At 34.2% G+C, this 12,462-nt stretch overlaps 1 protein-coding gene across 2 annotated transcripts in view; it reads right to left on the bottom strand.

The window, feature by feature from the left end:
- Positions 1 to 12,462, bottom strand: part of DCLK2 (doublecortin like kinase 2) — a 262,197-nt gene that overhangs the window by 15,879 nt on the left and 233,856 nt on the right. For both annotated transcript variants that reach the window (XM_053703730.1, XM_053703729.1), the window contains 3 exons: positions 9,838 to 9,915; positions 7,608 to 7,704; positions 4,205 to 4,285 (listed from right to left, as the gene is read on the bottom strand). In XM_053703730.1, the coding sequence (XP_053559705.1) occupies positions 4,205 to 4,285; positions 7,608 to 7,704; positions 9,838 to 9,915 (256 nt within the window). The remainder of the gene's footprint in view (positions 1 to 4,204; positions 4,286 to 7,607; positions 7,705 to 9,837; positions 9,916 to 12,462) is intronic.

Genomic DNA, 12,462 nt, shown 5'->3' with positions numbered 1-12,462 from the left:
GTGACCTGCTCTCATTTCAGTTTTCATTTTAACCTCCTTCCTGTGTTTTCACAAAACTGTTGATAATACACCTGTCTTTGAGTTCAAGAAATTTCACAACACTTAATGCTTGTAAACCTGCACAAAACTGTGCTACCTCTTGAAAATCAACAGTATGGGCCAGATTACGAGTGGAGCGCAAATTTGCTCGCGTTCACATTGCATGGAAGCTTTGCACTCAATAGAGCGTGTTTCTATAGGCTCCAATGGGAGTCTCGTTCCCATGCCGTGAGACACGGCATGAAAACCTAGCAAAGGGGGTACGTTTTGCAGCGATGGGCAGCAAATGTTAAATATACATGTATATGAATATATACATATATATGTATGTGTATATACACATATTAACACAAATATATATGTATATAAGCATATAACTATATATTTACAGGGATAACACAGTCTCCATAGACCGAAATGTAAAGGCACTTTTCAGTGCCGTTTTTTTTTTACTAACACCCCACACCCGCCAACTTTTACCCATAAAAACTGCCTAGTGCAGTTTTTTTTTATTAAAAAAAAAATGCTACATTTCTTTTTTAATAAAAAAAGTACAATATACTTTATTTTGGGGCAATTGGGGCATGCAAGCAGTATCAATAACCAGCCGCTTGTAATGAGCTGCCTGTAATGGCTTGTTATGTATTGCGGGCCCGTAAACGGGCGAGCAATAAATTTGCACTGCACTTGCAATGTAGTCCTATATAGGCAAATCAATGCCCTGCAAATAAAATAAATACTCGTACTGTCTGGTTATGTTTTATCTAGCTACATACTGTCTCACTCTCACTAAAAAAAAAAATCTATGAAAGTTATTTTAAACAGGAAAATGCATCAAAATACCTACATAATAAATCAGCTGTTTTACAACTGGATAGATTTGCCCACTAAGGGACAGATTACAAGTGGAGCGCAAAATATTGTTTTCGGTAAAGCGATATTTGCACTCCACTTTGTAATACCAGCACACGCAAATGTGCGCTGGTATTACGAGTTAGGTGCAATGCGATTGCAACCTCACGTTCGCATTGCACGGAAGCATTGCTCTTACGAGAGTGTGCTTCCATAGGCTCCAATGAGAGACAAGGCATGAGAACTAGTGCAGCGATTGGCAGCAAAGTGTAAATATATATGTGTATGATTATATACATATATATTTATGTGTTAATATGTGTATATACAGTTCCCATAGATCGTAATGTAAAGGCACTTTTCAGTGCCGTTTTTTTCTAACACCCCACACACCCGCCAACTTTAACCCCTAAAAACTGCTTTGTGCAGTTTTTATAATTTAAAAAAATAAATAAAAAATCGCTATTTTTTTTTAAAATAAAAAAAGTACAATATACTTTATTTTGGAAACACTTGGGGCACTTTTGGAAAATTAACTAGAGATCTGATCTCTGGTTAATTTTCAGAGTTCTAACTGCTACCGGTAGCTTGCAGTAGCAATAACCAGCCACTTGTAATGGCTGGTTATTTATCGCACGCCCATACACATATTAACACATAAATATATATGTATATATTCATATACATATATATTTACAGGGAACACACAGTTCCCATATACTTTTTAGTGCAACACCTGCCAACTTTAAGGCCTGATACCTGCTTTATGCAGTATTTTTTTTTTTTTTTTTAAATGCTATTTTTTATTTATTTTTTAATATTTTTATTGAGGTTGTCAAATAAATAGAACAGGCAAGTAATATCACAGTTCCAAAAAAAAAAAAAAATCAAAATATACATAATTAATGTCAGAATACAAATTACAAATATCGCCAAGTTATACAAATAAAAGTAAACCTCAGGTTTTCTATTAAGGTATATCCCCTTAAAGTATGATGCAAAGTCAGATAAAATGATTTCCCTCATTGATAAATAGAGGTCTCTTTTGGACCCCCTAGAAGAGAATTTAAGTCATTACGGGGAACTTTGGGGGAAAAGATAAAATAACAAAATGGGCAACTTTTAGACCGCAAATGAACACTACTAGCTTATGAAACATATTCTTGGTAAAAGGGGTTGACAAGTATCTGGTATGAATGATTGTAGGAAACTAGCTACTATAACAGAGGGCCAGTCATTGAGAGTATAGATCTCACTAGACCTGTGTCATCAAGGGAAATGATAGGTGGTATAGGAGCTTAAAACTAATAGGTATCAAAATGTTTTAATAATAAGTCTATTGCGGGCAATTTATTGAAAGTGGGGCCTAAGCCACTGGGGGAAAATTCTCCAATTTGAGATATTTTTAGGTATCTAAGAAAAAATCCCTTAATTATTATATCTACCTTATGGTGTACACTTTGGGTCAATTGATGTAAAAGGGCATATAGAGATACATAGGAGTACAATGTGGTAGCTATGAGAAGTTATATGTACATGGCCCTAACTGCAGATTATAATAGACTATATTAATGCTAACTGAGTGAAGAAACTACATCTTTAGTAATAGATTGTGTAGCTACTATTGTGAAAACAACAGATAGTAACATATCCCTCATAAAAAATAGAGAAAGACTAAGCTTGATAAAACTTGCCTAACTATATAAGTTCTGCTAACACAGGTCAAATATTAACAGTGTCCGTCTTTAACATCTTTATAATGAAAGCAGTGTAGAAGCGAAGGTAAACTAAAATAGCTGCATATATGCCATAGTTACTCTTAACTGATCATTTTGTTAATCAACATAGTATTTCAGATCATTAGATTGTCATTATCGACTTAGCAGGCATTAAGTTCAATACACCAGTCTACTTTAGCATTGCAACCTGTCCTGGGATCACAAGCAAGTAGGTATCACTTCCTCGTGGCTTAAAACACGAAATTTGTTTGTTATCAGTGTCCAAGCCTCATAACTAGCACCCTCCTGTACATGAATACAAATTTAACCCACTCCAGACCTCTCCCTTGAATAGAACACCTGCAACGACTAAGAGGTTCCCATACACATATAAGGGGCGATTGTACCTGCTCCATCAAAGAACTCTGGGGTTTAAATCTTGGACTCTGTATCCAACTAGCTGAGGCATCTCTGATCTGAGCTACCAGGGAGTACCATGCTCTCTATCCGGCTCTGTGTGCTAGTTCTTGAAGAAGCGAGTTGGAGCTCTGATGCTGGGGTAGCTGTAGGGGTTGATCTGGTGTAGGCAAAGTGACAGCCATTACTAGGCTACTTCGAATTTCATGTATGGCACCTCGTTTAGATTCCTCCAGCTCGCCATTATATGGCGCATTAGTAAATCTGTGAAACTCAGGGGAAGCCACATGGACTCCAGCTGCCATTTGATTGGATGTACCTCACTTAACATCTGCGTTGCACCTTATGGGAGGTCGGTAGCACTGTTCCCAAGGTGGCTGTGGTTCTTTGCTTACCAAGGGTCTTAGAGTAGATTTTTGTGAGATATTAAATAGGTCACACAATCGCTGCTCAAGCTGTACAAAGTCTTCTAAGAGTTGTAAGATTTCTGACTCCCACCTGTCCAGGACTTCCATCCTGTGAGTGTTGAAACATGGGCGTCTGGGCAAGATCTGCGCATTCAGGGCACAGCTACTTTTGGGGACGAGTTAAGGCTTCAATTATAGGGGAAGACCTCAGAATAGATAGTCCAGTACTGAGGGCGAAAAAGCTGCTACACAATCAAAAACCCTATATCTTAGATTAGGTCACCAACATATAAGTATCTACACTATTTTAGGCAGATTTCTAACAAATCTGGATTGCAAAAAAAAAAAATTTTTGGAGAGAACTTAAGGAGCTGAAGCTCAGTGCAACCAGTAAGATGGCCGCCGCCCGGAAGACCCCTTATTTTTTATTTTTTAATAAGTACTACACACTAAATTATGGGGTTAATTGGGGGACATTTAGAAAATTAACCTGAGGCCTGACCTCTGGTAAATTTTTTGATGGCTAATTGCTACTACAAGCTTGCGGTAGCAATAACCAGCCACTTGTAATGGCTGGTTATTTATTGCGCGCATGCAAATGGGCAAATTTGCTAGTCTGCGGGTGCGCGATAAATTAGCGCTCCACTTGTAATCAAGCCCAATGTCTTTTCAACCTACACTGTTCAAAAGCAAAAGTTGTAAAATAAGAAAACAAATTCTGAAATATTATTTGTAGAAATGGACAGTACAAGTAATTGTGCTAGTACTTACAGATACCCAGGGATGTGCAAGAATTTGGTCTGCCGTGTAGCGATCTTCTACATTTACTTGCAGCATACAACCAATTAGCTCCTATATAACAGAAAAACACAGTACTTCAAATACAGTACATATATCTATATTATGTGTGCAAGTGAGATAAAAGAGTCTGCCAGAATACAGTAAGGCCAAGGGCCCGATTAATCATGTGTCTGGCGGACATGATCCGCTGCAGTGGATCATGCCTGCCAGACATTGATAAATGTCAACAGCATACACTGTCAGCATTTATCATTTCACAAGCATTCCTTGTGAAATGCTTGTGCAATGCCGCCCCTTGCAGATTCATGGCCCATCGGCCGCTAGCAGGGGGTGTCAATCAACCCGATCATATGCCATTGGGCGGATTGCTGTCCGCCGCCTCAGAGGTAGTGGACGAGTTAAGGAGCAGCAGTCTTAGGACCACTGCTTCTTAACTCCTCTTTCTGGCGCGGAAACAGCTGCATATAGCAGCATTCGGGTCTTAAAGGGATACTGAACCCAAATTGTTTATTTCATGATTCAGATAGAGCATGCAATTTTAAGCAACTTTCTAATTTACTCCTATTATCAAATTGTCTTCATTCTCTTGCTATCTTTATTTAAAAAAGGCATCTAAGCTAAGGAGCCAACCAATTTTGGTTCAGTACCCTGGACAGAACTTGTTTATTGGTGGGTGAATTTATCCACCAATCAGCAAGAACAACCCAGATTGTTCACCAAAAATGGGCCAACTTCTTAACTTACTTAACAGGAACATTTATTTTCTTAAAGGGACAGTCTACTTTAAAACAATCAATTTATTACCCATTTCATTTGCTTAACCAACACTATTATATTAATATACTTTTTACCTCTATGATTACCTGTATCTAAGCCCCTGCAGGTTGCCCCTTGTCTCAGTGCTTTTTACAATTTTTCATTTTAGCCAATCAGTGCTGGTTCTTGCATAAAAATTATTATCGCACTGCGGAATCTGTTGGCGCTCTACAAATAACCGATAATAATAATAATAATCATTCTCCCCGAGAGTGAGCATAATGTTATCTATATGGCACACACAAACTGGCACTGTCTAGCTGTTTTGCAAGATTTGAAAAGCTAATAAATAGCACTGAGATAAGGGGTGGCCAGCAGGTGATTAGAAACAGGCAAACTTAGAGGTTATAAAGTATATTAATATAACGATGTTGGTTATGCAAAGATGGGAATGGGTAGTAAAGGCGTTATCTATCTTTCTAAACAATAAAAAAAAACCAATAAAGTAGGCTGTCCCTTTAAGGGTTAGATGACAAGTGACATGCTAACTGTTACAGAAATAGCCCTTGTATTACAAGTTGAAAGTAAATGTGATTGCGAGAGCGCAATTGCATTTTACGCTCACCAGGTTAGCACGACTGAAAACCTTGCGTAAAAGGAAAGTGCGTTTGATAAAAAATTGCACTAAACACAACATAAATACATTCAAATATACTATTACACTCATAAATAATAATGGATAAAAATTAGGCATATAAATATTAAAAAGAAAAATTATAAGGGCTCAAAGGTATATGAGATTTGACAAGGTGTTAGACATGTATATGTATGTATATACACAATATAGCCCTTTGCAGTATGTGAATGTATATATATATATATATATATATGTATATATGTGTGTACATATGTATTTGTGTTCTACTGTATATTTACTGTACATGTTTAACATTCCAATGCTCTTCACATACAATACAATGTTATTTTTATTGTAAATACATATTCCTATATGTATCTCTATAGACCTATACGTGAATATCTATTCCTACTTATATATATATATATATATATATATATTACATTGACATTATCAGATATATATAGAAATATATTTAATTAAAAGTAAAGTTTTTTTTCTATATGAAGAACATTGGAACGTTAAATATGCTTAGCGTGCTGCGGGTTTTGCATTTTAGGTCTAACGCAGTTTCGGGTTAGCACACAAAGAATTAATAATCTTAAAGCACATTCTTGAAATATTAAGTATAAAACATAATAATAGTTATTAAAAATTAAACATACTGTAAATAATCCATAGAGTGTATGTTTATGTATATATATATATATATATATATATATATATATATATATATATATATATATATATATATATATATATATATATATATATATATATATATATATATATAATTTGGACGGTAGCGCACTCCCACTCGCCTCAAATTACAGTACCAGTGTGAAGAAGCTCTATACAAAAAAAGTCCAATATTCCCACTCTCTGGATATTAAACAAAGCAACTCTTTATTGTGTAACGTTTCAGGGCATTCACCCCTTCCTCAGACAACTTTGAATAACCCGAAACGTTACACAATAAAGAGTTGCTGTGTTTAATATTCAGAGAGTCTGAATATTTGACTTTTATATATATATTTACAGTACATATAATAATTTTAAAATAATTATTCACAATTTTAAATATTTTATATTTAATATTTCAAGAACATGCTTCAAAATGACTAATTCTTCAGGTATGCTAATCCAACACCACGTTAGACCTAAAGTGAGAAACATGAAGCGTGTTACACATATCTTACATTCCAATGTTCTTCACCTAGAAGGAAAAATGTATGATGTATTATTTAAATAATTTAAATAACTTTTAAATAAAGATAGCAAGAGAACGAAGAAAAATTGATAATAGGAGTAAATAAGAAAGTTGCTTAAAATTGCATGCTCTATCTGAATCATGAAAACAAAAATTGGGTTTAGTGTCCCTTTAAGTGATGCAATAAATTTAAATATGTAGCCTATTTAAATTGCACAAAATGTTCATAATGCAGCTGATACTTAACATCAATGCAGTGCATATATCCTCTTAAAATATTAGTGTAGTTATGACTGACTGTATTTATAGCATTTTTATTATTCCTAAAGTGTAAAATAATAACAGTACAAAATGTTTGGCAGGGCCTTTAGCATGGAACAGTTCAGCAGCTATTGATGTACAAAAAAAATGAACAAAAATAAAAAACAAAACAAAATATCTAATGATTTTTTCTACAAAATTCACTGTTATAGTATATTGCAATTTTGTTGATAAAACATTTATCTTTTCTAAAGGATAGTAACCAATTCCATATGTCAAATAAAAACACTTAAACACAAGCCTTGTTTGTCTCTAACACTTGGATCTACTAAATACATAAGCAGCAGATATCATAATCATCTAAATAAAGATAACGTATAGAAACCTACAAACTACCCAGAGGATGTCCTCATTTTCATAAGCTACAGAATGAGAAACTCTAGGTACAAAGACTAATCAAATGCGTATCTGAAAATAAAGGAATAGAAATAGCAATTAAAATCTTAGACCTTTGCCAAATCTGTAATGTTGTCCCAATATGGGGAGGGGAATTCGAGTTTTCCGATAAGAATCTGATCAAAGAGATCTTCCTGGAGGTTATTCTCACTGTGGAAAAAAATAATAATTTCATTACTATTGATTAAAATGATAAAAAATATTTATCTGAATATTAGATTTTTAATTGCAGAACCTTTGCCATACTGGGGGACTTCTAAATAATAACAGAAATTAATAACATTGAAAGGAACTGTTTTAACTATTTGTGCTCTGCAACATCATTATTGATTTGGACCTTATTTAATGTAACTCTAACGTCCAAGTATGTCCTTGCAAATCCTGGTTTGTAAAGGTCTGTATCTACAGACAGAACAGATTTAACAGAATACTGTATAGATTAGAGATGTGCTTTAGTATTGGAACTTTTCGCCTGTAGCTTTGATGAAAACAAATGTAAATGTTTAATGAAAATTCAGTTTACATTTTGTTTTAAACAAATTTCCCTGGATATTCGGAATGAAAATTTTGTCAGAAACGACATTTTTTGGGCTGCACATGTCTAACAATAAATGAACAAAAATACATTTATACTATACAAAAGGGATGTGAAACAATGGTACAGAAATGTGTCAAACTGTACATACCTTTTGAGAATGCAAGTATATATAAAATATTATTTTACATTATTCTACATTACCACAAAAGCAGATAATATAGAAGACACAAAGAGAACACACAGATAAAAAAAAAAAGTTTAACATACTGATTCCCAAATTCTGGAACACACCCAGAGTGCCTTCTGTTGATGATTGGAAAAACAAAGAAAACCATACTCTTTCATTAGATAGGTGCCACTTCCTTAGATCTGACATAATTGATATTTTTTAATTGATTTTTGAAATGTGATTCTCTTCAGAACTAAACAGATGAACAGATAGTAAGCTATTGATTTAGATACTGCATCATAGATGAGCATCTAGATTATCAATGGTTTTATTAGACCCCTATTATTATTATTTAAGCTTTCTTGAGAACTAGAACATCAGTACTCTGTGAATTATATATTGAGTTTACTAAAGAAAAATGAATGTTTGGTGAGGGAGGGGGAGAGATGGGTTCCCCAAAAAAATGGAAAAGGGTGAGGGAGGGGGGTCCTTCAAGAAATTGGTTGGGGGAGGGTGAGGAGGGGATCACTAAACTACAGAAAAGGTTTAGAAAAAAAATAGTAAAAAAAAAATTAAAATTAAAAAAATACAAATTAAGTACTGGCAGACAGTTGCCAGTAACTAAGATTGCGGCACCTAGTGAGGGCGGAGGGTTAGAGAGCTGTTTGGTGGGGTCAAATAGGGGGTGGGTGAGGAGTGTTCCATACACTAAATAAAAAAACAAACAAAAACCAAACAAACAAAAACAATTCTCCCTAAACCGCATACTAGCAGACTGACTGCCAGTACTTATGATGGTGGTGACCAGTGGCGGAGACAAGAGGGCTGTTTGGATTAGGTAGGTATCAGTGAGTGGGGGGTGTCAGGTGGGAGGGTAATCTCTATACTACAGCTAAAATTAAACTTAAAAGCTACCTGATTAAACCCTTTACTATTTGAAATTTCAGAAGTGTGGTGGGCAGCTGCAATTAGTAGCCTTCTAATTGCAAAAACAATGGCAAAGCCATTCATGTCTGCTGTTTCTGAATAAAGGGGACCGGAGTAATAGCAAAAATGCTAAATATTCCTTGGTACTTTGTGCAAGATTTTCTCTAAAATTCCCAGTCCGTAAGGGGTTAAAGAATGTTTATTGAATTAAAATGAATGGATTTGTGATGCTGGTATCTTTCAGTGTAGCTTGTTCTATGCACTGAGAAGTGTGCAGTTACAAGATAGATGCTTCTCTATTGAGAGTGACTCACAAAGTGTACAAATCTTTATGAAATCTGCAATTTTCCAGTTACGATGTTGCAAGATATTAGTTTTAGAAATGGATTTTATTGAGTCTAGGCAATTGTATGTGTATTACTAAAAACACTATATTTGTGTGTGCTCCATCTGCATCCTCTTATGTGTTTATAACTGCTATTGATAGTCAACATGCAATCTCCATTTGTTCTATTGCTTAGTACAGCAAAATATACATCAAGTATACAACAATTTATTTGTTTCTTTATTCTATCTGTTTTCCATGTAGATAATGTTTTTTGGTTGGTGTCACTGACACTTTAATCGCCCTTTGCAGTAGGAACCTTACCTGCGGAAAGGTGGAAAACCACAAAGTAAGATATAAGTAATCACGCCGGCTGCCCATATGTCAACTTTTAAACCGTACCTATAAAATAAATAATAATAAAAACAAAAACATTATTGAGGCTGTCTTTTATTAAATAACATCTAAAAATATAGACAGAAAATTATAACATATAGCGCATTGCTATGTAGACAGACTTTATGACATTTTTTAACACAAGATTATTACAAGACTATATTTAAAAAATATTACGATGTAGTAACCAAACTTAAAATGAGCAATTTTTTAGAAAGATATGTTTGTGTTTCCTTATCTGAATGTTGACAATGACATACAGGTATCTTTGAAATATCAACTTCTAAATGTTGTGGCATCAAAACAATACCACTCATATAAAGGGATATGAAAGTCAAAATTAAACTCCAGACAGAGCATGTAAATTTAAGAGATTTTTCAATCTACTTCTATTATCAAATTTACTTTATTCCCTTGGTATCTTTTGTTGAAAAGTCATGCTCTTGATAACAAACTATCAGGGAATTGCTCCTGAATACAATTCTTGCTTTCCGTCCGAATTGGGAATCGCGTTTTCCAAGAGATCACAATATCATATTGTATTGTTTGTTACAAACCCACTTCCACAAAAGTGTTTATCACGAAAATAACTTTTTGTATGATAACTGACGGTTTTAGAAATAGAAACTGGGAGGTTTTCCCGAAACTGACACATACAATATCCCATTCATACCTCTTAAGGTTACAAGAAAGCTCTGTTCATATAACCCCATTGTTGACTATGCAAGGAAAATACTCATTTACATGTGTGACATTAACCTATTGTCATCACAATATATCCTCAACAAATCTATTTGAATGCCATAAATATCTTGGCAGGATGAGACATACTTCTATGGTAACCTCAGGACAACATCTACAATGTCATTTTTTATGTAATTACTGGTGTTTTTAAAATCATGTATTTAAAAATGATCACTTAATCGTGACTTTCATAGTTAATTGTAAACCTTTTCCAAATGCACCACTGCGCTTACCCATCTAAATGCATCTTTTAGGTTGTTAGGATGGGCAAACTGTGCACTGTTTTTTTTTATTGGTATATGGTCACTTTTCAACTTTCACAAGGATAGCTTTTAACAAGATTTATTTATATTGTTTGTTAAAGGCATGTTTCCATTTTGCCCTCAAATGTAAACAAGATGGAGACTATGCATAACACTTGTATGCTTTTTACAGACATGCAGTTTAGCCAATCAGTGCAGACTCCTAAATAACTCCAAGGGAGTGAACACAATGTTATCTATATGACACACATGAACTAGTACTGACTAACTGTGAAAAACTTTCAAAATGCTCTGAGCTAAGAGGCAGTTTTCAACAGTTTAGATATCAGTTTCAGCCTACCTAGGTTTAGCTTTTGAAAACTACAACCAAGGAAACAAAGCAAATTTAATGATAAAAGTAAATTGGAAAGTTGTTTAAAATTTCATGCCGTATCTGAATCATGAAAGTTTAATTTTGAGTAGACTGTCCCCTAAAATAGTTTTTTAAACAGGATTTTAACTTTTTAAACTGTAATTTGTGACCCTGCTGTTTTGTATATTTCTAAATGATGTTTAAGGGTTTCTTAAACTACAGACTCATAACAGGGTTTAAGAGGTGTACAGACTGACCTTCTGTTTGTTTATACTTTAACATAAGAATGCCTGCATCTAGAAATGAAACTCAAAACAAGCTAAGTGAATGGCACAATTAAAGCCTTTTGATATTCACAGGTTGCTAATGTGAAAGTCAACATGTTAATGTTAACATTGCACAGGGGATCACACCATCAAACTATACACAAAACATTGCAGTCATAAATAGCCCGAAAGGCATGCATACTCCTGAGCCTACCTCAGTATGCTCTCATGGAAAGGAGAAATAGATGCCAAGAGAAAGAGGTCAGTTTGATTATGTAAATTGTTTTTCAAAGATTTATTCAAGAAAAAGATGCATTGGGACATCATTAGGGGTCACACAGATCTAATTTTAGAACCTGAAGTCTTCACCTCACTTTATCAATATTAAATAATAATCAACCATGGGTTGTGTATAAATGAAAGAATTCTACAAGAAGACCATATTAACTTATCCTATCAACATAAAGCAGATCACACTATTTGTACTAAAATATAGAAAAATTATGTAGACCTGGGAAAGAAAAGAAAAAAAAAAGAAGTGAGGGAAAATAATAATGGTGCTAACTCCCCCACTTGCCTCACACCTGCTCTTTTCATTAAACACCAGCCCAGGCAGTATCCTTCCATGATGAGATCTATCCCATAGCAGACATCTCCCATAGAGTCAGAGGATTTTACCCAAGGTAGCAACAGAAATAAGTGTCTATAGTCTGTAATATATTAAAAAGCTTGTTTTAGGCTCTATCTGAATGATGAAAGTTTAATTTTGACTTGAGTGTCCTTTTAAGATCTAACTCAGTTTTAAAAAATAAAAAAGTAATAGGAAATTCCTGTGTTTAAATATTACTAATATTAATTCTTATATATACACATACAGTATATTACATATACATACACACACACACACACACACACATATATATATATA

The sequence above is a fragment of the Bombina bombina genome, chromosome 2 (genome assembly GCF_027579735.1).
Source record: "Bombina bombina isolate aBomBom1 chromosome 2, aBomBom1.pri, whole genome shotgun sequence".
Lineage (NCBI taxonomy): Eukaryota > Metazoa > Chordata > Amphibia > Anura > Bombinatoridae > Bombina > Bombina bombina.
This window is presented reverse-complemented; position numbering and strand designations above follow the sequence as displayed.